Source organism: Agelaius tricolor, unplaced genomic scaffold (genome assembly GCF_023055355.1).
Source record: "Agelaius tricolor isolate 1412-34295 unplaced genomic scaffold, bAgeTri1.0.p SCAF_2, whole genome shotgun sequence".
In the NCBI taxonomy this organism is placed as follows: domain Eukaryota; kingdom Metazoa; phylum Chordata; class Aves; order Passeriformes; family Icteridae; genus Agelaius; species Agelaius tricolor.
This window is the reverse complement of record NW_027269262.1, coordinates 41,159,961-41,186,520: the sequence shown is the minus strand read 5'-3', so window position 1 is coordinate 41,186,520 and position 26,560 is coordinate 41,159,961. Positions and strand designations below refer to the sequence as shown.

Sequence of the window (26,560 nt, the reverse complement as noted above, 5' to 3'; positions counted from 1 at the left end):
GAATATGAATTCTATTAGTGAATTACTAGTGAGATTAGGAAATAGAACTTTCTGTCCACTTCAGAAAGTTTGATTTTAGTGATTTGAAGTGTGTAGATATTTCATTAATTTGACTAATCTGCTTGTGACTTTTCTTTGCAGAAACTCTTATTTGGGCTATTTTCACAAGGTAACTTTCAGATATTTGTGAATAACATAACTATCTACTAAAATGCTATTGTGTTTATATGACAACTTGTGTAGATTTGAAGGGACAATGTACAGCAAAATAACATAAATAAATATTTTCATGTGCAGAAGCAATTCATATTAATTAATATTTACTGAAAATAACATTTTCCTTTTAACAAGTACAAAGATTTGGCACTATCTATTAGTGTAGAAGGCTCAGAGGCCAATTAATAGGGATATAATTAATTATTTTTCCCCTTAAAGATACAGGATCCTCAATTAATAGAAATTGTACCTTTTTTTCAGTGCACGGAGCTGTGCTGATTTACACCAAGCTTTATAGAACTTCCCTAAGGGGACTTCCTTAAATGAAATGCTCATTTTAATGGACCACACAGAAGGTATGAGACAAGATTGGAAATGCCTTGAGTATAAAGTTCTGAACATTGCAATTGGTGACAGAAGGCCTATCAGTGAGACAGTAATCCTATAAAAATACAAAAAGATCAGATTGTTTGTCGAATTAGACTTGCTTTAATATGGATGCATGCAAGGGAGCTGGAAACTTTGCATCTGTTTTGTAGACAAAGTGATTAGATTGTGATCACTTAGTCCAAGAGGATAGAAATGATGCACAATTTTGCCAGGATGAGACATGCAAATTGGATCAATTAGCTTTGAGAGCGCTCAGACAATCTGGTAGAGAAGTTTACATGCTGTGTCAAGTGAAACTTAGCAAAGATCAGTCCTGGATGCTGGGGGCAAGTATTATAGTGATTTAAACTTTAATCTCTAAGAGTAATTAATTGTTTTCAGATTTAGTTATAAAATGTATCAGATACTATAATAAGAGATCCCTTATGGAGATGCTTGATGGTACACCAGAAATATGACAGAGAAAATAGTAGCAGCCATTTGAGTTGCAACATTTGAGGTAGAGGCGAGTAAATTCAGATGACTGATCTTGTTTGCAGCTAACAGAATGCACAATTCTGGTAACTCCTGTACCTTCGTGTTCACCACAATGTTTCAGAAGCAGGGAGTATTCTCATAAGTAGCTCACTGCACTATTTTCATTGAACCAAAGCTCTCTCAGAAGGGGGTCAACAAGAAAGTGATCATTAGGTAAGAGTGCTGTAATTTCTTTAGAGACGATGTAAGAATTTGAATTATGTAACCTTTTAAATGTCCTTTATAGTGTCAAAAGGACCTGTTGTCATAGATAATCAGAGGGGTCTCTATGGAAATGGAAAATTCTCAATATATGTGAAACACTAAAAGCCTCAGAAATCAGTTTTGAAAGAAGAAACTAAAATTTTCAGTAGAGTCCAAATAGCTTACAGAATTAGAAACAGGTGTGCATAATTTGAATGTTAAGGTAGATTCAGCAAATATATATGAGCAGTGTAAAATAACACCTTCCATTTCACTATTTTCTCAGAATTCGTTTCTTAGTGGCACATACATTGCCTGTATCACCAGCATTTAATGGCAATCATTAAGAAATACAGTAAGAATATGTAATGGTGAAAACAGAGGAAAAAATCTCAGCATTATTGTTGTATATGGCAAATCTTATATCCTTGATTGTTTGGTTTTTTAAATACAAGTGAAGTTCAATCTTACCTCATAAATATCTTCTCTCATCATCTGAAATGGCAAAATATGATTTAAGGAAACAAGGTATAATGACTGCAGAGAAATTTGATGACATTTTCTTTGTTAAATGCTTGTTGTAAACGCCAGCATAGAAAAAGGCACTAGGAGAGCACTGCCTTTTACATAGAACTGTTAAAATCCTTCTAAGCTGGGAGGATTTACAATTAACCTAGTATTGTTCATGTTAAGGCAGTTTTTTATGGGTTTGAATAAGGCATTATCCTCCCCCTCAAATATTTTCTGAAAAACAAATAGAAAACCTGGGCATTAAAAATATTTATTTCCCAGCCCTTAATCCTGTGGAATTTAAATGCCTATCAAGATATGAATTACTATCTTGAGATCAGCCTGGTTATATCTGAAAATCCTTGCAGGCCTGCAAGTTTGAATGGTTAAAAAAAAAAAAACCTAGGGAGAAATCAAACTTCTTAAAGTATCTATGCCCAAAAGATCACTTTAAATGATCTGAACAGTTTCAAGTAGACTTTCAAGTGTCCATATTTACTGTGCATACTCTGCTTCAGCTTGTTCTGAATACTGAACAGCTACTGTGTGAATTTATGTAAGGAAATCTCTTAATCTTTCAATGCTGCTTCTTATAATTAGGCATATGTGACACACATGTTCATTAAAGCAACCTTCTTCTTAGAGCAGGGGTTAAGGGGTTGTTTCAGAAAGATATTAGACATATGCTTAGTACTAGCTTTCATGACTGTTAAGCAAGTCCTGACATGTTCCACATGGATAAGGATGATTTCCTAACTCAGAAAATTCTAAACCAGGTTTAATGTGATGGTAGCACCAGGTTAAATTTACCCAGGTTTTGAAGTGAATTTTGAACAATGAGCTGTGAATTACAAGCCAATATATATGTATGGGTGGATGGATGGACTTGAGAAATATTTTTGGGTAAAATTCAATATGATAAGCTACCTTCAGTGAAATACATAATAGTAGGGGAAAGAAAATAAAAATTTCCCTCTAGTCTGCTGAAAAAAAGAGCGCTTTATTTGCATTCAGTGTTTTACCTTTACTTTTATATTTACTGCACAGTTAGAAAGGGGTCACAGTAGTTAATGGAAAGCATTAACAGAAATATTAGGGTGTTTATCAAGCCAGACTCTAAAAGAGATTCTAAATGAAATGTAAACACACTAGCAATGGTAACCTGTGGTTTATGATAACAAATTAACCAAGGGATTATTTTGCTCTTTTTTTACCTGAATTCATTTTACAACACAAGTGTCTACATGAAGGTATCTAATACTCTCCACTTTATTTGGCCATGCACTGGTTTTTCATCTTACATTGTCATACTAGCAGGGAAACGATAATGCTTTACTATAGATGTTCATTTCTGCCCTTTTCATATGCAACAATTCACTCATTTTAAAATGCTATAGTAAAATTTTTTGTTTAAATTCTCTGTTACTGACTTTTTTCCTTGACCCTCTGTCAGCTCTGGGCACTTGTGACTTTCTCCACAACATGCCTTCCAAGGTATTAATTATATTCAATGTGGGCATTGTGTCAAAATCCTAATTTTGCACTTTAGGTCTAGGAGTAGTCCCATTGATTTTAGTGAGAGGACCTATGGATTAGATTTGTGAAAATGCTTTGGGAAATACCTGGGTGGTGTGAAATACTTTATAACATATAACCAATTTATTCATATGGAGAATTGTCAATTTAAATTGGACTATATATCTTCCTGAAAGTCAGCATCAAGTATTGCATTCAAGCATACAGGATTTTATAAAGAAAGACAATAGGAATTTAGTTTTTTAAGAAGAAAACTCAATAAAAAGCACTGTTACTCTGACATTTGTACTATCATTTTTGTTAAAAATTAAAATTAGTATTTAGACCAACATGTAAATTCTGTTTTGTTCTGACAGGTTTTTTTAATATTAATTAACAAGTCCATAGTTGTTTTCAGGAAATTAAAGATTAGTGAGTATGTGGACCGAATTAACTACGTTTTTTCTCTATTGCAAGTCTTTAACCATTAAAATGATCAGATCATACTCTCTTATGTAATCCAGTACTTTATAAACTTCTCCAGACACTTAACCCTAGTTACTTACACTGCTTTACAGTTAGGTATTTTACCATTGTCTTCCAGTCTCTCAGTGTGTCAGCACTTCCATACTAACACACAAGGTAAGATTATGAGTCGATCTTTAGTAGCATTAAACTTTCAAAAGCAAATTAAATGTGAGGAATTGATACAACATAAAACCAAAACGAAAACAAATGAAGAAAGCTCTACACCCTCTGGGTGTCTATTCCTTGGTACTAATGTTCTTTGGAAGCAGGTTCCTACGAGAAAAATCATTATCAGCGAAGCAATGCTGCAAGCTATTTCGGATAGTTGAAGCAGAAAGAGGATAATCACTCTGAACTATAGATCAGTAGTTTGACAAAGAAGAGACAATATGGGAGGTATAATTTCCAAGCTAAAATAAATACATTCAGTATAAGTACATATCTTATCTCAGAAAATACTTTAATACCAAATGAATTTTTGTTTGTAAATTTGGTATTTTTGATATGGTAGTCAAACAAGAAAGGTCTATGATTATTTTTCCTGTGCAGTGCTGTTGCAGATAATTCTATAGATTACTGAGTTAGAGATGAAAAAATAGATCCTCTAATGTGCTCTCATTTTCCATGGTTGAAATCCTAGTCCCAAATTATTATGGCTGAGTAGAAAAAGCATTATGGGAGAAACCACTTTCCAATTACCATATTTGTATTCTAATGTCTTATTTCTGTTTTCAAGGAGAGATAAAAAAGTAAAAGCATTAATTTTTCATTATTGAAGGTACATAAATTCTGTTACTGCTTTTTTTGTTTCATTTACTATCTTTCCCTTCTTTCTGTGATATAAGGGATACTGCATGCATGCATTGTCTGGTCATAATAACTAACTAACTAACTAAAAAAATAAATAATCTGTACTGAAATAACTAATAGAAGTATGTACAGTGGTATAAGAAGGGAAAATATTCATATCACTATAAATTTATATATTTGTGCACCTATGTATGTGTTTCATTCCACAAAAACACATGCTCAAGAAACAGTACTTCACTGTATGTGTGTTAATATTGGGCAAACAGAAATTGTTTCACATATAGTGAGGAAGTAATTTGAGAAGAAGAATGAGAGAAGTTTCTTGAAGGTTCTCTTTCTGCAAGCTGCTAAACATACATAAACTTTTCAAGCCCATGAACATCTGCTAGACCAGAGATATTCTTCTATGAAGTATGCTGAGAACTTTGGTATTTGTTTGCCATGCTACATTTCTAAATCCTGAACATGTTTGTAGAAGTCATATGTGGAGAAAGCAGGAAGGGAACATCCTTGAAACAAGTTTATTTTTATTATACTGCTGAAATAGAGTGTAGTGACTTTAAGGGAATTTTGTCTTACAGCTTCAGTGATTCTTGGCAACAAAATAAATCAAGCCACTGGACCAGCAAATCCGTCGCTTTAGTATATAACAGCAAGTTGTTTGGTGCACTATGAATAGATATGGATCATGTGGAAATGCTGTTGGCATGTATGGAAGTGAACTTAGGCCCTTTCCTGGAGAAGAAGTAAGACCCAAAATAGAGCTAGTAAGAGTAAAGGTTCAGGAATTTGTAAATAGTTTCACTGCAGTGGTATTTTCACATAACTTAATTGTATTAGGCACTTGTATAAATGAGGTTTAAGTCATTGGTGTCTTTAAGCAAAAATTAAATCAATTTGCATAAAAACAGCTGGTTTTATATAAAAAGTAAGATGGCAAATCCATTCTATGTTGGTTTTTCAATGATGCTGTTTTTTTACTGAGATGTTTAGAATGAGTACTCCTAGGAATAAATACCGATAGACTGAGAGTAGGGTGGGGAAGAAAACAAACACCACCACCAAAAAAAAAAAAGAGAAATCAACTGAACCAAAAACCCCACGCAATGCTGAATATTGAACAGCTCTGTAAGGATTCCAATGTGCATGTTGTCTGCAAACAGTGTGGGTTCTTTCCATTCTAGGAATCCAATTTCTGAAAAGTTTGAAGCCTGTGCGTGAGGGGAAAGCAGGTCTCTCTGTTTGCACTTCTTGTTATGAACGTGTTATGTTATCTATAGGCTCTTGGTGGTGCTACAATACAGTATTGCGGTCCCCCCACCCCCAATAAATATTATGCAATTAGTACATGATGATGCACAGTATGCAGATGGTTTTTACCTCCCAAAGCTGCCAAACTGTCTTTTTAAGAGAGTGAATGACAAACAGTCATTTTGGGGAGTGACATGTCATGATGATGGCCCATTAAAACTCCTCAAGAATACTCAGCCAGCTACATATGCCCACTCAGCTCCATCCACAGCAGCAGCTGCTTCTGAGTTCCTCCTGTAGCTGCAGTAAACTTAATGGGCTGGCTGCACAATTCCCTGTTGCCACAGGGCATTTTATGTTCTTATTAAAACTGGGGAGTGGAAAAGGCACAGATTTGTGACTACAGCAGCTGCAGAGACTGGAAAAGGACAGAAGAGGGGAAGGGTACCTCTGTGTGTATACACATGTGTACATGTACATACACACACTTAAATGTTTGTATAGATATACAATCTCTGTCTATATAAAGAGCTACATTGTGTGAGTATACACGAGGAGAGAGAGCACTACAGACACAGTTGAGTATTATTAAGAGAAAAAAATATCATAGAAATGTGACATGGATGCTGTTATCACATCAAGTTTTCAGTATTTCCTATTAATTATTCAACTCACTAGCCTTTAGATGACAGTATCAGTTATTCCTAGGGGGACTATTCTTCTGAACTTTGTCTTCAACCTAGAAGCCTTTAGGGCTTACTTAGATGCTAACTGGAATATTAGGAAGTGAAAGATTTAGAATTTTAGTACTTCTAATTTGAATTTTGTTTGAACAGTAGCCATCAAGGAAATGAAGTTTCACTGTTCCTTTTCCTCTTTAACCCCCATTTTCGAAAGGTTGGCAAAATTAAATGTTCACTTCACTTCATGTGGCTGAGGTGATAAGATTATTATCCTCCTGAAGCACTGATCTACCATTTAGAAGTATAAGGGCTGCATAAGGGCTTTAACTAAACTCTTCCACCAGTATCTCTGAAAGTTTATTTTGGAAACAATACAGAGGAAGGAGGGAATAGTAAAACCTAACTGCTTATTCCAAGTGTGATGATGGAAGAGCATAAGTAAATTAATACAAATTCTTACTATTTTAGTTTCTTAGGCAAGAAACATGCATTCTGTAGCAAAAAAGGAGTTCAAAAACTGAATTAACAGTGGAATTATGATTGTTTGAGGATTGTTTTTCTAAAGAAAAATACCTAGTTCACTCAAAGTTAGCTGACAGTTATGCTACTCTCCCAGCCCATTAATCATGTTTATTTTGTTTTCTCCTCTGATCTCAGGACTTTGAAATCAAGGGCAATTTAAATTTCAATTTCTTTCTTTTTTTTTATCTCCTTTTTTTTTGTTTTTGTTTTATTTTCTGTACACTTGGAGTAGTGGTATTGCACATCCTCAGTAAAATGACACTTGATCAGTTCCAGGTAATCATTTTTTTAAAATTGCTGTTGCATTAAGCAGTGTATGAAAAGAAGATGCTGGTAAAGTTATACAACATTACTCTGAAGTACTATTCTTGCACTTCAGATGTATCCATGTTCTCATTCACTTTGGCTTTTGGTTTGTGAATATTTTTACCTTTTATTTGTTTATTTATTTATTTATTTTCCCCCCCCCCCTCTTTCTCCTTAAACATTTGTATTTATTTTGCCTCATCCTCTGCTTTCTTAAAAATGACTGAATACCTTGATTGTACACAAAGCTTTATCCTCACTAGTTTTATATACTGTTGAATTATGAAGGTCTTGAAGGTTCAAATTACACCAAATGTCCTACATTTTGCCTGCAGGAGGACTATTGAGGACAATCTGTGGGAAGAAAACTGATACTCCCAAAGGGATGTGCCTTGGTTTTACCTTTAATAGGAAATGTGTTCATTTGATAGGTAGTTTTTGATGACCTCATTGCATTTGTGGTGATCCTGGGCAGATATATGTCTGCCTTGTGGTCATTCATAGGACTCTAGTATTACCTGTGTCAAAACAAAATATGATTCAGAGGCAGTCTGGGTTCAGGCAGTCTGTAGGGTCAGTGCTGAATGGGAAGAGATCTCTGAAATGTCCTGGACCTCAATTATCTCAGAAGTTCTTAGGTCTTTAGTCAGCTCTGAGCACTCCAGACACTGTTTGGGATATTTTAAATCAAGTCAGAAGAGAGGTCTTGTCTGGGCTGACCAGATTTTTAGCAACACAACTCCGTGTGTTAGATAAATATAACGTGGTTATACTGTGGTCTGCAGCATGAGACCTTGTTGTATTCCCTTGTGACTGTCTCTGCACTTGCCTGACAAAGAGCAAGTCTGAAGGCAGCAAAACAGTGCATGAGATTGCCAGTATGTCAACATGGCAAATTGTGCCACAGTGACACCGTTGTCTGTGCTGGTTCCCTACTATGCTGACAACATTGCTGAAACAAGGAAACTCTGGCAGCATTACAAGCAGATTCCTTCTGTTCAAACTCTAATTAAACGTGTTGGAGTTTTGGCTATAGCCGATTATATTGACTTGATCTCTTGTCCTCAGTATTATCTGTTGCGCTGAAAGCACAGAATGTAGACCAGCATATTTCTTTCTGAGCCTAGGCCTATACTATAGTTTTACATAAATTAATAAAACCAAAAGCAAACAAAAGCCCTCCAGGAGCTCCTTTATCACTTTCTCAACATTTCTTGGAGAATAGACTTTTATAAGAAAATCATTACCTCCTGAATAATACTTTCACTGGTGCCTGGGTATAAAGTCAATTATATGAATCACAGGCCTTTGCTGACATCAATAAAATGTTGAGGAATCTTTTTCTTTCCCTCATGACTTCTGTAATCAGACTGAAAGATAAATTTAAAAAGATGTCTTAGGCTTTTGATACTGAAATATGGTTTTGGTTTACAAGAATGATAGTTTCATGGCTCCTTCTGAAAACAATGATCCTATTAGTAGCTAATGTGTTTGTGAAGCCCTTAGACATTGCAGAAACGTGGTATGTGTGCACATTAGATTTTACTGAAATGTTAACTACATCATCTAGGTTAAATTTTAAATATTAGCTATTATTTGCATTGAAATTATTCCAAAGCACCAGCACTGAACCCTTAGTTATCCTGATAGTTGATAAATATAGTTACATTAAAAGAAAAGAAAAATAAAAGGAGATAAAACCCCTATAAATATCTAGTACTTTATGAGTCATCACAAAACACATACTAACAATGATAATCTAAGGGGAAAAGGGATTTGAAAACTTTGTATGTGTAACCATAGTAAATATTGACTCCAAGAAAATCCGAGAACGGCAGCTTTAAGAACCTGGCTGTTGTGATGACCAAAATTAATAGAAGTGGAAAAATGGTGGTTTTGTTTCAAATCACCAGCTTTCTTTTGCCTTTTAGAAATTACATACTTAATCTTTATATACTCTTTTTAAGTCTTCCCAGAAGGATGAAGGGGAGAAGGTGGAATGAAGAAAAGTTTATTCTTCCCACAATCTGTTCTCAGTTGTTTTGTGATAGTAAATTGTGGTTATAAAATGGACAAGAAGATTGCTTCTGGTTTGGAGTTCTTTTTTTCCTCGTTGTTTTTGATGCTTACTGCCTCCTTGCATTTTGTGAGGAGGCAGGAACAAAGTCATGACAGTTCCATATCACAAATAATGATGGATGCTGCACAGGGCATGAGGAGGAGGCAGTTTTCATTCCTCTCCTCCCTTTCTAGTTACTTTCATAGAGAGAAAGGAAGGGGTGCAGACAAGGCAAATCCTCCTTGAGAAAACATTTCAGTTCTGCAAAGGAGGACACATTTCCTATGGTCTTAGAGAGCAATGAAGCTAGATTGTATTGAAGCATCTGATGTTTCCCCTGTCCATCTCTTTATCTCCATTGCTTCTGTCATTCTGCTAGTGTCAAAAAACCATCAGGTCCTCATGTTCTCCCTTCGATTTTCTTCTTCACCAATAATCTATAACCTCTGTAATGAATCATTAACCATGCTAGCACAGAGAGAAGCAAAAGCAAAGACAGATCTTTAAGGAAGATAAATCAGAAAAGAGAGGCATATGAACATTTCACCTGCTTTAAAGGAGCTTGAACTGAAAATCAGAAAAAGAGTAAACCTCCCATTCAGACATAGAAGAGATGAGTAGTGGCCAGATAAGCTGCTTTTAGTACTTTAAATGATTTTAATACTTCAGTGCAATATCTCTCCTTACTGAGAAAAATTAGTCTCCTTCTCTATTGGAAATATTGCTTTATTACTTTAATGGCAAGTGATACTAAAGGGTATCATCTTTAGTTGTACAGATTTTAAAATAGGCAATACTAGAAACTGTTGAGTATTGGGTATTTTGAAAAAAACTTTTATTTAGGTTTCCCTAGAATAATTACCAGCCTAAAAGTCCACATAGACATAAATGCATTAGAGGAGACACTAGAGTAAGCTATATTGCTGTAGAGACAAAAAAATCTGAGAAAAAATTGGGTTTATTATAAGAGTTAAGGTAATAACACCTTTGCTCTTTAGTGAAGTTGACTGCTTCCTGCTGTCACACATATTCAGCAAGTATTTTCTAAAACTGAGAGCCTAAAGAGATTAAGTGCTTTTTTAGCTTGAGTTCAGAGTCAACACTAAATTATCTTCTAAAGAACAAGAAAAAGTTCACTTTTTATGTACATTGTCCCTCTGCCTCAACAAGGCTTTTGTGGCTTTTATTATTAGATCTGTTTGCTCTCTGATAACTTTCCTAGCACATCCAAAGTTATCCTCCTGTCAAATAATACATCATCTCTCTCTAGAGGATTGTTGCTTCGCTTTCCTGTTCTCATGTACTCTTGTATATGCAGGGATCACCCAAATCCAGAACTCTTGGGATCTTCATGTTAAATATATGCAGTATGTAACAAAAAAGCTATAGGATCAGCATACAAGAATTGGCTCATGAATCTTATACTGAAAATAAGCCAAGCTGAAAGGCAAGGCAAACTGGAGAGTCACCATCATGGATATTGTGTGGAGATGGCAATGAATGAAATGGATTGGAAGCTTAGAACTGTCTCTATCATTCCTCTTTCTGAAAACAAGGTGTTTTATTTACAATATCTATGGCAAACTGATTCTGAAAGAGGAATTGTCTGGAATAACCCAGAATGGAACCAAATAAGGTTTACCCTGTGAATCCTTGAATCCTCCATGTCTCTTGACACAACAATTTGAAAGTGACTTTGTCCTGAGCCTCTCTACTTCTGAAGTCATAGTCCCCATGTGCATATATAGATTGAACATGGTTCTGTCCCCTACTAGAATGGCCCTGTAGAAAGTGGGAGGAGTGAAAGACAAGCTAGCAGATGGCACAGCCAGAGATGCTTCCCGGAATCTTCCTCCAAAGTACTACTGTTCTGAGGACTAATATCATCCTATATAATTGTTGCCAAATTAATAACAAGAACAAATAAAAATCCCAGATCTTATTACTGAACGTATATCTTCTATTAAAAATGGGGCAAAGAATACCTGAAAACAGCAACAAAAGTAAACAAGAAAACCTGACAACAACAAAAAATGTACAAAGTGTTTTCTAAAGCCAGCGTTATATGGAAAATTGTAATTCTCACTTCCTAAAATGTTGAATTAAATAGCTGGAACCACAGGTAGTTTGCAGTCATGTTTGGTTGTAGCAGAGCTGAATATGATGCAGGACATTCAAATTCAAAAATTTTGTTCATAGTTGCAAAGCATTGAAGTCTCTGCATTAATGACTTTGAAGATCACTGTATGGAAGAATTATATTGTGTGAAACCGGAATATAAGTGACATGAAAACTGCATCAAAATTCTCAATATTTTCAGCAATTGTTTGCATTGTTCTCTTGTACTGTGCTTTTAAGTTTTCTCAGATCTCCTCTAAAAAGCATATAAAAGTGTTTGAAAAATCTCTTTAGAGTGCTTTACACTGAATTGATTGTTCCCTAGTGCCAAAGATAAACTAAATCTTGAGCTATATCACCTTCCTGGGGTTAAGTAGGTAGAGAATGGTACATTACTAATTTGAGCATGGGCCAGAACAGTTTTTAAATGCTTAGTAGAACAAAGTTTTATTAAAATATGCAAAGAAGTTTGCAGTTCCAGAGCCTTAACCTTGGAATAACAAAGGTCCTCACTAATCACTTTACTAATCCATGTGGTAGCAGTTTTCTTACCAAGGCATCATTCCAAAAAGTGGCTTCTGCTCAGCATTTCACTCCAGGTCACCAGCCACTGTAGTGAAATCCATGAGGAGATTTATGGACCTCAAAGTGGAAGTCCTTAAAGAACAATGTGTTGTTAATCAGTAAGCCACTGAGTGAGCAAATGGGAAATGCTGAAGCTTCAGAATTTCTCCTTTCCCTGGATGTGAAAGCCTTGCTCAGTGCATCTTCAAGGATTTACTGGTCTCTCCCCTGAAGGTCTCTTTTTTATTTTTTTCAAAGCAGTGCTGGTGAGTTATTTAGGATAGGGCTGGATGTAGATACAAGGTAAAAGGTAGGCTGTGCAGCCCTGCAGTTTGAGAGCACTGTGGTGGGCTGATGGGCTCAGCTCCATCCCCATAGGACAGCGCTGTGCTGCTCTCGGCAACTGAGATGTGGAAACTTTCCTTTCTCTGCTTGAAGAGATTTACTTGTACATCTCTAACATTCAGAAAACTGCTCTGCCTGATGAAATGCTGGGTATGCTGGTGTCCTCTGCTTTTCTCTCATCCAGCATCCATCCTAAGTTATGCCAGAAAAGGGGGAACAGCCTTTACAGGGATAATGTGAGAATCTCAGCCAACCCAGAAAGAGCAGCTAGAATATGGTGTATGGAGAAAACAGAATCACTTAAGATAAGGGCATGGATTTCTTGTATCCCATAACCTCAGTTCTTGTGAAATGTGATATTCAGCATGTCAGTCTAGACTGTAGGATTCTGGCTATGTAGGGAAACACAGACAGTTCCTCTGTAGCACACAGGAGACATATGCACCCTGAAGCAGGTATTAGAGAAAGAAAGAGGAAGGAAAAAAAAGGTCAAACAAAATCAAAGACAAGTTAGACAGATTCTTACTTGCACAGGCCACTGCTCCTTTGTAGGGAAGATGGATATTTCCAGTCAAGTTTGAAAAAGCATTGAAAGCGCCAGCTGTCAGATGTGTGAGTTGAACAGAGGTATCGTTTGTTCAATAAACCCCAGCCACTGGGACTGAGGAATACTCAGTGCTGTGGATCTCAAAAGAGCCTGAATGTGAGATACAATTTAACCTTGGCCTGCTCACAGTGTCAGCATGGTTTATTCCTGAGTGTGCAGAGATGTTGGGCTTTAAATGTTTGTGGAACTCCACCAAAGAAATCTTAGGCTTGTTTAGGTGTGTCTGGATTTAGGTAGCAGGAGAATAAGGGTAAATCATATTTCAAAATAATGTAGCTAATCTGATTTAGATACTTTAGTTCTGTTTTTCTAATCCAGTCCAAAGCTCTGGATTCCATTTCTGTCTTAAAAGAGAGGAGTGCACTGTAATTGCATAAGTATGTGATGTCCAAACAGTGTAAGTGAAATAATGTGTAAGAAATAGGCAGCTTTTTATCCAGCTGAAAAATTCAAAACTGAGCATGAATACTTTCCTGCTGAAATAGGAAAATATTTTGCAGCTGTGCTAAGTCATGCCCAAGACAACAATTTTCTACATGTATTTGGGGAGTGAATAGTGTCGTAGTGATACTCCTAACAGAGAGAAAAAAAGTTAGTGATAGAAATTGTGATGACGGTGATGACAGTGAATGTATCTCCAAACTCAAGATAACATGGAATTCGGGCAGGCACAAAGAATATATGAGATAGAAAAACCCAAGCATATTTAACACTGTCTTCAGCTATTTACAAATTAATCCACTTTTAACAAGCAAGGAAGTACTTTAAATTTTACTGATACTCTTTTCACTTACTGTACAGTATTAAATATATGATATGTGCATGTTACTATAACATGATATCCAGATCAATTACAGTCTTGATGCAAGTTTGAGAAGTATGTAAGAGGTGTTTGAGTCTTTCTGTAACAGGAAGATGAAACTTGGTGAACATAAAAGAGGTAGAAAACCTGTGGAATTCTGGTCTGTAAGTTAAAATACCTTGAGTGATGAAAAAAAAAAATTCTTTCTGTAAACCTATCTTGCCTTTCTAATGGAAGATACATTTTGACCTGCTGAAGTATATTTCTTGTGTGCCTACTACAAGTAGTCCTAGGGAAACTGCACCTGGCTTTCAATGCTGTGTGCTTCCAAAAGTGCCAGGACACCTTGGTCTTTCTCAGAGTCTGCATTTTTCTGTAATTAGATAATGAAAAGGAAGATATGGAAATGAAGAATTGAAGTTACAGGCCCATCAGATAGTAGCAAGCAATTTATCAACCAGCACATTTTACCTCCTTTTATAGAATCATAGAATATGCTGAGCTGGAAGGGATCCATCAAGATAACCAAGTCCAACCCATGGCCTTGCAAGGAAACCACAAGAGAAACACCAAGTGCCTGAGAGCATTGTCCAATTCAACATTTCTTGAACTCTGTCAGGCTTGGCGCTGTGACCACTTGCCTGGGGAGCCTGTTCCAGTGCCCAACCACCCTCTTATTGGAAAACTTGCCAGCTATCCAACCTAAACCTCCCCTAACTTAGCTTCATGACATTCTCTTGAATTCTGTCACTGGTCATGAGAGTGAAGAGATCAGTACCTGCTGCTTTCCCTCATGAGGAATATTTGACAGAGTTTACTGCTCTCTGCAGTAAACACTGAGAAAATACATAAATACACACAAGAGCAAACACACACTGACATGAAGTTTATACTGCCATTTGTTTGAAGTCTCACCCTTCAGAAGGATTATAAGCTGAAGTGAGTAATGTGGTTAAATTCAGATAGGAATAAAGTCATGGTTATGATCATATGTGTGCATGTGTTTGCCCATGTAAAAATCTGGCATGAGAAGAGTGAGATTTTTTTTCAGGAAAGAATGAAGTTTTTGTGCTTAAAGGAGCAAATTTACAGATTCTAATGGTCACACACATGCTGTTTGTGATAAACATTCAGCTTATATTTCCAGGAACAATAAAATTTCATGTACTACTGCTCAACACAGGAATTTTTTTTTTTACATATCTCCATGCCACTGACTCTCTTGTAAGTTAATCTCATCTCTCATCAATTTTTCACCAGCTTCACTCTGATGTTGATAAAGGAGATGGTTCCATCAAATACATCTTGTCAGGCGAAGGGGCAAGTTCCATTTTCATTATTGATGAGAACACGGGGGATATTCATGCTACAAAGAGGCTGGATCGAGAGGAGCAGGCCTACTACACGCTCCGAGCACAAGCTCTAGATAGGCTGACTAATAGACCCGTGGAGCCAGAGTCTGAGTTCGTCATTAAGATTCAGGACATCAATGACAATGAGCCAAAATTTCTGGATGGTCCCTACACTGCTGGAGTTCCTGAGATGTCTCCTGTGGGTAAGTGCAAAATACACTGTTGGTGTTGTGGGAAATTTGTTCCTATTGCCTTTTTAAAAGTTTCATTATTTTTTACTGTTTCGCACTAAGCTACTTAATTATCTATGAGGCACCTGCAACAGTTAGATATTTCAAGACTAAACTGGAAATAACATGCTAGATTAAGTATTTACCCTTTCAAAAATGTTGTGAAACTCAAATAGCTATGCAAGGATTCAGATAACCATTTTATAGTGCATTTCTCATTCCAGGGCCCAGAGGCTTTGTTTTATAATTCCCATTAACAGTAATAAGTTTCACACCTATGTTATGGTACTTAGAGGTTATAATTTATAATTTCATTCAGATAAGGTCTTTTCATAACAAACTCTTCAAGTTCCTGCTACTGAATAGCATAATCTTTTTTGTAAGTTTTGCACATTTTAGTAATAGTTCGTTGGATATTTTTTTCTTATACTGAAATCCCATTTTCTGGGGAATATAGGCAAGCAGCAGGAACTGGGGTATAACTTGAGATAGTTTGAAGTTCTACTGAAATCAGAGAAGAAGGGGTCTTAGAGGCTTCAGACCCTTTTTTGGAAACTAAGAAATGCTGATTTTTCCTGAATTTGAATTAGGGAAGAATTTAGAAATCAAATCCACTGTCTCTTCCTTATAAAGTGACCAAATGCTCATCCATTGTCAGGTGCCACTGTTCCTTTGAAAGCTGACTCTTTCAGACCAGATTAAGGTTTGGCCCAGAGATGTTTCAGTAGATGTCACTTTAAGATGAAATTATAAATGCAAGCACAAAAAAACCTGACCAACCAACCAAACAAAAACAAGAAGAAAAAAAGGAAACAAACAAACCAAAAGAAAACAAAAAAAACCCCTACTTTACTACCAGTATGTATATGGGAAGGCCCACTTCAACCTGAGAGAGTTCTGTGGTGATTAAAATAAGGATTTTCTTTGTTTAACTGATTCTAAACTGTATTAAAATAGGGTACTCTTACAGTAAAGCTGGGCATAAAATTTGCTATAATTTCCTCAGTATGATCTCCTGTGTTTTTGAATGTTTAACAATGCATCTAAATTGGAGCTAGAGAGAAAAAGAATCTTTCCTACTTAAGTGCCCTGCAGCAATCAGTAGCAAACATTGCTTATATATTTGTAACTCAGCTTAGGAGTCAATAGAAGATATGCTAATATAATAATACATATATATATATATATCTAATATATGCTAATGAGTTTTCTATACATTTATTTTACTAAGCAGTGAGCATAGACACTATTTCTCATTGATACTTGGTATTTGCTCATAGTCACTAGAGCACTCTGTGGATGGCTGAGAGGCAATACTAGCCTTGGAAGAAAGACAGACACCACAGCTTTTGCAGAGTTACAGGGAGGAGATGAAGTTGTGATATGTTGTTAGGAACTAACTGAACTTTGAAAAAATCTAGACAACAGATAATTTAAGACTGTAAAACCTAAATAATACACTTCAAAAACATTTTGTGTTAAAACATATGTTTTGTTTTTTTTTAAATAAGATCCCCTTTTACTTTAGAATAAGATTATTAAAGAAAGGTGTAGTATGCAGCAACTATTAGAATTTTTTTTCACTTTTGTCTTATGACCTGAAAAGAAATTATCTCCATATTTCACTTTTGCATTTCTCCCCTCTGTCTTTTCTTGCACTGGCATATTGATGTACAGACAACTTCTACAGATATATGAGGTTTACTTACACGTACAAATCCATGCCTCTACTCCTACCTATGCCTCATTTGTTCCAAAAATATATTGGAAATCAATCTGTGGGGGAGTGCACTGTGTGCAGTGGAGAATATAAGGACTATTTTTCAAAATGAGCTGCTTTGCATATTTTGTTGAATGTTTACATCATAAAGGAGTAAAAGATATTTTCTCCCACATGTACTGTGCAACACCAAATGTATTTTCGATTTGGGTAAGTATTATGTAAAATTATCAACTGAGACTAGTGCACTCTCTGAAATTTGTGTCAACTAAGGGTGGTTTCAGATTCATGAACTTCCTGAAACTGCACATTTTAAACATCTTCATGGTTAGTATTACACACCTAGCAAATACTGCATTGTTATAGAGTTAAGGATTAACATGAAATTCCTTTGTCACACTTTGTCGCACTTTGTCACATTTTGTCTTACATAGTTACAGCAATTCATACTTTATTCATATAATATAATTTTTAATTAATCACCTAGAGCATCCATGAAATATTAAGGAGAGACAAAGTATGTCTCTCCTATTTTGTTTAAAATTGTATCCATGACAAGGATTTTTGATTGAGTATTAAAGGAAATGAAAGAGATCACAGGATTATAACCGAAATTAACTATAAAGCTAGGAAAACTATAACCTTTAACCTACAGACTGGTTATGCAACTATAATGGTTCTGTATTTTATTTGACAAATATTTTTGGACATTATCTAAGGCTAATTGAAGTCAATTTCTTCTTTTATTTGAAATGACTTCAGGTCAGGTTTAAATTATATTTGGGTCAGGCCCAATTATATTGATTATCCTGAACAGAGTAAATATCTTGATGGCTTATAAATCTATTAATGGCAAAACCCCCAAAGATATGGCTTATCTGAAAATCATAAGGATTTGTTTTTGTCATATTTTTTAAAAGTGTGTCGGGCACTTAAAGAACTGAGCAGCATTATATTTCAAACAAAAGGATACTGATCTGTTTGAGTTATAACCGAGGGAAGTAGGGATGAGAATTCCCATGCTCAACATAATTTTGGTTTGTTTAATCTTCTCTGCTCTCCAGCCATATCAACGGTTTTGCTTTTTACCCAGCACAACAAATATCTCTCTTGCCATTTATTACCCCTGACTGAGATGGATAGAAATATCTGAATTATCTAACAACGTAAAGAAAGCAAAAGCACCGTATCAGGCTTATATCTTTGATACAGTGTGTAGTGGGCCTTGAGAGCCTGCATGAAGTGTCTCTCTCCAAGCACAAGCCACCTCTGCTTCCCTTTGTCTGATCTTGCTGCTTAGCTGGGACCATTCTTGCGTTTTTTCTCCAAGTGAAGACAACATAACGAGGCTGTGGGAGGGGAGGGAGGAGCTGAAGAGGGTTCTGACTCTTCCCTTTCACATTCCTGGAGGGGAAAGGCTCTGGAAGGATTGCTGCATCAGTTGTGGGTGAGACCTGGTGGTGGAAGCATAGAAATACCAGAAGGTACCAAGCAGAACCAGTCTGGATTGTTGTATATAAGGATCATGCAGGAATTCTGGATAACTTGATAGTAAAGGTGTTTAATGTTTTTAGTAGCAGCTGATACCATGTAGAGATGTGATGCCATCATGGAATGGTTTTGTGATTTAGACATAGTGAACATCATTAATTGATATAAATTAATATTTTTAATAACTGACTGCCTTAAAGGTCTATTTTCAATTTGTTAATGTGGCCACAATTCAATTGATGAGAGTTTGTGCAGTTTAAAAATTATGCATTTGTTAAATAATGCTAGTTTTAGAAACCAGTTTTATTTTGAATGATCTCATCTTGAATGATATTAAAACAGAAGTCACGGAATCATTTCTCATAAAACATTATTTCAAAATTTGCATAAAATATCCTGCAAATTACTAGCAAGCTTTCTAAAAAGCTCCATAGGGGTTTCTAAAATAATGCACTTAGAGATTCAAAATGGATCCATTGGATTTCCCAATGGAAATTGAGTTGAAGGATCTCCAACTCAATTTTCAGCAACCAGTTTAGCTTTTTCTCTTCCTATCACAGAAAAGGTTAATCTCTGCAGTGTCAGGAACATTGTTGAATCTTGACTTGGCTAAATTTAAGTACAAATACCATTCTAAATGCAAGATCCTCTCTGCAAATATCCTCCCATCCTTTTACCTTAATATCAAAGTTTATAGGTCAGGTTCTGAGATAACTGTAATTTAGTAACCTCTATCAATATCTAGTAAACATTATGTTACAAATGATCTTAAAAATTATTGAATATAAAACCAGGAATCTGTACCAGTCACACAGAATTAAGTCTGTAACTAACTACTATCAAGAAAAGAATTATGTGGAGCACTTCGATAAGCAGCACAGATTTTTTCTCAGTACTTGCTACAATTGTTGAAAAAGTTTATGATGTTGCTACATGTAGAATTCCTTTTGATGAACTGATATCCGAGTTTTGTCAAAAAGACATAGCTGTAGAGAAAAATATTTTTTGAGGAATCCATACTTTAAAAAGAAAGCTATTTTTAAAATAAATAACGCATGCTTATTTTTTCAACCCATACAAAATACACAAAGTAATATTTTGTAAGTAATATCTGTAAGTAATATTTTAAGTTATAGTTGCAAAGCCGCAGTTTATATTAAGACACTAATGAAAGTTTCGGGTAGGGTCAGTGTCCTCTCTACAGTTGCACTCCAGGGCTCTGAACAATGGTGACTAAATTAGATTTACTGGAACACTCATTTTGTTGGATGGAGTAAAGGTATGGTAGCATTTGCTGACTGTCCCTGTTAGCTGTAAGTCCTAACCTTGGATGCAGGTATGGCAGCTGATTGTCTCTGCTGGAGGGTGAGGCAGAGCATTCACAGACACAAGGAAGACAATTTCAGTGCAGGAAAACAAACTCTTCTAAGGTGATGTACTTGGAACTACAAGGCAACTACCCATTTGTCCTCACTTTTAGATTTATTGACTATCCATAAGTATCCCCACAACTTTATGATTTGGGTTTTTTCAAAAGGGAAGTAAGTATCTTAGTTTGACATCAATCCATTGCAGAAAGATTAGAACAGCAGTACATGGCAGTTATCCTACTCTGAAGGAATTCCTGTTCTTCAAGAGCAATCTGTTTCTTCTGGAAAAAATCTCTGGAAATCCACAAATACTGATCTTTCTGTGCATTTTGTTTCTGTGGAACAGATTTCCGACACATAGGACTTTTCATATAATTAGAATACCTTCTGTTATCTTGCATATTCTTGAAAAAAACGGTGTGCAGAAATCTCCCTCTCAACATGGGGCTTCAAAAGCTCTTTTTTTTTGTGTGTGTGTGTGCAATTAACAAAGAAATAATGACAATATAATGGGTTTTAGTTTTAGATCTTTCCCCCACTGATGTTTAGAAGAAGTTGATTAGCACAGAGGGACTGGAAAAGTATCATTGTTTTTTAGTTACTGATTACATTTAAATGGAATTATCACAGAAAGATTCAATGTTAGAATTTCTACTTAAAACCCACCCTTTTCTGAAGGATCCATGTGTTTTAGGAGAGACACAATCAAATTCAGATAATGACTTTATTCATCTCCTGAAATGTAGAGGGTTTGTTTGCTACATCAATAGATTTTTACAGCAAACAAGCTCTTCTAAACTTGCAGCATTTTGAAAATGTCTGTGCTGAGATTGCAGAGCTTGTAATTTCTTTGATCTTGTATTGGTCTGGGGCCCTTGAAAGCAGCAAGAGCAGGGGAAAAGACATAACTGTGTGAGAGGTTTATAAGCACTTTTGCCAATATTTGCAGACATTGTAAGCTTCATTGGCAGGGCTTAGTGACTTTGTAAATGTGGTAAGCCTGGCTTTCACAAAGAACACAGGATGTCAAACAGTCATTACTATACCCTTGTTCTCAAAAGCTGGATAGACTTTGGCAAGTTTAAAATAGGTCCCTGTATGAAATTACATCATAGAGTAATCTGTAAAATCACTTTGACATACTGAATCAAAGCTCTTAGTTACTGGTGAACAGAAAATGGATGTATTTTAGTTGCAAAACTGATAAATGACTTGATGGTTTAGCAATCTTCTTTTTAAAATTTCCATCTACTTAATAGTTGCATGTGAAATTTCATGTTGGGAAGAACCTTTTCCCTGTCCAAAAATATTAGACCAGTCACAAGACAGAAAAATTGCATTTAAATAGAGTTGCAACCATACTATTTTGTCATGGATACTTCAGGAATAGAGATCAGGAATGTGGGTTAATTAGGCCATAACCTCAATAAATTTGTTTTACAAATTATCATTTCTGGTCAGAATTCTTTCAAGCAGGACCCATCCTTTGCAGTCTGTTCCATTTTATGGAGGGCTGCACTTATTCCTTTCTCCAAAGTTTCAGTCCTAGGTTCCATTTATGACGTCCTACTTAACTGAGAATGGAAAAGATGAGGAAAATGGATGGGTGATATACTATATAAGATAAAAAGAATTTCAGAGCTTTCTCCCATTTCCTGAAAATTCCAAGTAAAACTGACCAGAATACTATTTATTTTAAGTTCACCCTGGACACATGCTATTGCAGTTTGTTCTTAAAAAGTGATTTCAAGGCTTGCTGGTCTCATTTTCACATGTCAAAAACATCCTTTCAGAAAATGAACATTGTGTTTAAAAAATGCTTTTCTCTAATTGTGTGAATAAATAAAGTCTATGAAGCAATCTGATCCTCTCTTGAGGATTTTTACTGAGCATTTGCCAAATTGATACAATATTAATTTGCAGTCTCACCTCCAAATGGGTCCCTGTGCTGTTCAATGGAAGGTCTGAATGTTACAGACAATCTGCCAGTGAGAAAAAATAATCTTTTCTGTCTATCAAAGGATGGTGACCATGGCCAAGGCCCTGGCTCCAAGTGTTATTTTATTCTGCTCTCAGCATACACCATGAAAGCTGTTGTCTAAAACAAAACAAATGGGAACTGACATGGAGAACATAATGAATAGGAGATGGATGCAGAATGAGATCCTTACAAAACATATCCTTCTTGTTAGCCAGTTAGAAATTTTTCTTTCTTACTCCTGTTAAAATAGAGACATATTTTGCTTCAGGAATCTTTACACAATAGATTACCACAATTGATATTGCAGATATATTGAAGGAAATTAGTATTGCAAATTATTGAGGGAAATTATTGCTTTTTAAAGGAATTTAGAGATCGCTTTCACCAGGTTTTCTCTGAGCTGGGAAAGAAACTCTTCAGCCATCTCTTTATGAAGCAGTAAATAATTTTATAGGCTAACAATAATTCTGTGTACATTTATCAAAATTTGTAAAACATATATATGTATTTATGTTTGAATTCCTTATGAGTTATTACAATTTCAGCTAGCAGATTTTTCTTAAAGGAAAACTACTACTACTGTATTTCATACTCAAAAAGACTTCAGGCTTCACCATCATTACTGAAATTTTGCTGACATACCCTCCACCAGGCAAAGGCAGAGATGGAGAGGAGGAGCTAATGAGTGAGATGCTTTTTACTGCTGTGAGTCAATGCTTGTGACTATTTGGGAAGATGGAATTCTGTAGTAGCTGATACTATCAGTTTACAAATAGAACCTGATACAGTAAACAGTCAGCCTGGAAATGATGAGCAGTTGTGAAAAGCCACCTCACACTGTTCCATATATGTACTGGCACAGCATATAGAGTAAGTGTAATTCAGATTTTTCTATCTTTCATGTGCAACAGTCCCTCAAACATTTTACAGGTACCTCTGTGGTTCAAGTGACAGCCACTGATGCAGATGATCCTACTTATGGCAACAGTGCTCGAGTGGTTTACAGCATATTGCAAGGACAGCCTTACTTCTCTGTGGAGCCCAAAACAGGTAAATTTACATAAACCCTTTGCAGTAACACTGAGAAAAAAGGAAAATGTGCATTAAAACTTGCTAGGAACTTATTAATACGACCTTTTTGTTAATTGAATACATTTGGGTTTTGTTGATATTTTAATCTCTTATTGTTTAGAATGCATTATGAAAGCCACATGTCTGAGCTTTCATAAAGAGACTTTGCTGGAATAGAATTTATTATCTTTTCAATCTACCAGCTAATTGGTCTGCTGCCCATTGTCATCTCTCTTATCAGTGAAAATTTCAAAATTCACTGAACACTTTTTCAGATTTCAGAAATATCTAAATGTCACGTAGTCAGGTTCCATAAGAATATATTTAAGGCTCAGTTACTCTCCATTCTACTTTTCAAAGTGAAGTTTAGTTGTGGAAAATTAATCCCTTCTTTATTAATTTGAAGAAGGACACACTGTGCTTCTTATGCTTATCAGATATAATATTTTGCGGCCACTTTCAAAGCATATTGGTAGTGAAATTTTGTTTTTATAATTTTCCTGAAATTTTGTGAATATTTTTAAGCCACAACCAAATTCAACCTTTAATCTTCTGTTGTTTTTATAAATATTACCCATTCTGCTGGATTTTTCATAATGCAGGGAAGTAGGTTTTTGCTCTGCCCATTTCAATTTAGTAAGGCTTGAGCCTTCACTTACACCTACAAAGAGAAGAGTTATAATCTTCATTTTGGATATAATCAAGCTGAGACAAAAGAGAAACAATATCACTCTTTTATAAATTATAAACAATCTGTGATGTGAATCAGACCTGAGTCCCAATATTGTGACCAAAAAGTCACACTCTATTTAGCAACATCTAAATTTGCAGAAATAACTACTATAATTATCTCCATATTGCAGCAGATCCATGCCCAGCAGGGATATATAGGACTGTCCTTTTCCCTCCAATGAGTATGATTCATAGATTTTCTCTCTTTTTCTCTTTCTCCCTCTCCATGTGTATGTTGTGATGATGGCTACAGGCAGCCAGTGAAAAATAATATGGTAGTTTCTGTTAAATAAAAATCTTGAAGAATTCACACTGCAATGTTTGCATACATTTTCATCACTTGGATGTGATACTCAAATTTCCTGTGTGCATGACAGTTTGCTTCCAAATGACTGGGTAACTTTACCTGGTGATTTAACTATGATAGAAAAACAAGCATGCCAGGAAAAGCAAAGTAGAAACAATAGCACTATTAAATTGTATATTAATTGTATTTTTACAAATCTTGTGAAACAGGTGAAATAGTTCCATGCAGTCTGTTGGTGAAATAAATGTTTCAACCCAAAGGTGATTAATGGCAAGGCCAACATTCATAAGGGAAAAAAGAAATAAGACTCTAAGCTAACATTCAACAAATAGCAGATGAAGAGATATGTGTCCCCATGTGCCTCTTCTTTATTTAGTTTGTTTATGTTTCTTTTACTGCTGACATTAAGTGCTGGAATAGCAAATGGCTGCCTCTCTGGAAATCAGGGTTAGCAGCTGTATTATGTACTGGGCATGAAATATTCATAAAATCATCATATTTTGAGAAGGCATATTTATTTTTTGATGCATATCAGCAGAGCTGAAAGAATAAAACATGGAATTTTCTTCTAGTTTTCATTTCATGTCAATTAATTACAAAGTAATTAATTATGCAGATCATCAAATGGACATAACAAAAATAATTCAGATATTTAAGTATTTCATTACTAAATAAAAAAATCTCTTAATTATGCCAGTGTTTTAGAAGTGGATATTGGTAAAGCCAATATATGGCAAAATAAGATCATTTCATATATCTGCAAAGTGTGGCATGTTATCAGTATTGGTAAGAGTGTCCAAAAGATAGTGAAATGAATCTTGACCTTAGAATTTAAAAAATGAATGCTGAATATTCTGCTCTTCCTAGCTCTAAAAGAGTGGGAAATAAAATACAGAAGATTACATCTTCCAGGGAAGGAAGTGGTACCCAAGACATTTTGAAGACTAGTTCAGGGAGAAGATACTTGAAAAACACAATCATGCACGGCATTACCAAGTAAAGAAAAATTGGTGGGTCTGGTGACTATTTAAAATAAGCTTATGGTATGTCAGTGCAACTCCTAGTCAAACCCTGTTATATTAGTGTGGGAATTAAGTCATTCCACTCTTGCTGCAATCACTGATCCGCTGTTACCTTTTAAAGACAACCTCAACTTTTACAACAGCATATTTTTGTTTGTGTGATCCTTGACACCTTGTATTTCTGCAGGCGTTATCAAGACTGCCCTTCCGAACATGGACAGAGAAGCCAAGGACCAGTACCTGTTAGTTATCCAAGCAAAGGACATGGTTGGGCAGAATGGGGGATTGTCAGGGACCACATCTGTAACTGTCACCCTGACTGATGTTAATGACAACCCGCCCCGCTTCCCACGCAGTAAGTTACTTTGTAAATATGTGACTTGTAATATTATTCCCAAACACTGCTATTTTCTTTACACACTGTGCTATTACTAAACAAAAAGTGCTTATTTTCCATGTTAAGTTCTTTGTTAAACACTGACTGAAAGACTTTATTATTATTATTATTATTATTATTATTATTATTATTATTATTTAGTAAGCATTGTTTTTCTTTGCCTCATGCATACCAGATCAGTTGAAATGGCTTACAGCAGCAGGGACATTTATTAATGTATTTTACTTCCTCTCTGTGAATAAATCGACAAAAAAAATATATATCCTAACAGATATTTAGGTCTTTCCAGTTAGGCATCACAATTCTTTAATTTGACACTTAATCCTTTGCATTCTTTTGGCATTGTCACATGCTTACAGTGTTTCCTTAAGAGTTAAATACCAAAGAGCTGGGAAGTGACCTTCCCTCCATTTGATTTGTTTGACCAAAGTGGCTCTCATCCTAACCTAAAGAAAGGAGCACACAGTTGTATGCTCAAACCAGAAGAGCTCAGTTTATTCATAGTGTTCTGTATGGGGTGCTTTTTTATTAATAAAAAAAAAACCAATGTGGTAACATAGAAAGTAATGTGGAGGATATATTCATGTCAGTTCCAGCCTCACCTCCAACGATGGAAAAAATAGATCTGTACATAATAGATTTCCTGTTATTTCAAGCCACCAACTGCTTGAAATAATAATAGAATAACTGAGGTTGTTTTTGAAGGTGAGGGTGTTATTTGCCACAGAATGCACTCTGATACCCTTTTGACAGCATATATATCATTTTCTGCTTGAATAAAAAAGGCTAGAATTCTCAAGATGGTGTACTTACTGTTAAAGAAATTAATATATATTAGTTTCTAGTGATATTCAGATTGTGAACTGCCTAATCAAACTATAAACTATAGAATAATACGTTTTTATATTGATATTACTTAACTTACTTGTTTTTCTTTCCTC

At 35.4% G+C, this 26,560-nt stretch overlaps 1 protein-coding gene across 1 annotated transcript in view; it reads left to right on the top strand.

The window, feature by feature from the left end:
• The window catches only part of LOC139605236 (cadherin-7), a 93,569-nt gene that overhangs the window by 24,824 nt on the left and 42,185 nt on the right, over nucleotides 1–26,560 (top strand). The window contains exons 3-5 of the mRNA XM_071456582.1: nucleotides 15,207–15,501; nucleotides 23,021–23,140; nucleotides 25,410–25,577. Of these exons, the coding sequence (XP_071312683.1) occupies nucleotides 15,207–15,501; nucleotides 23,021–23,140; nucleotides 25,410–25,577 (583 nt within the window). The remainder of the gene's footprint in view (nucleotides 1–15,206; nucleotides 15,502–23,020; nucleotides 23,141–25,409; nucleotides 25,578–26,560) is intronic.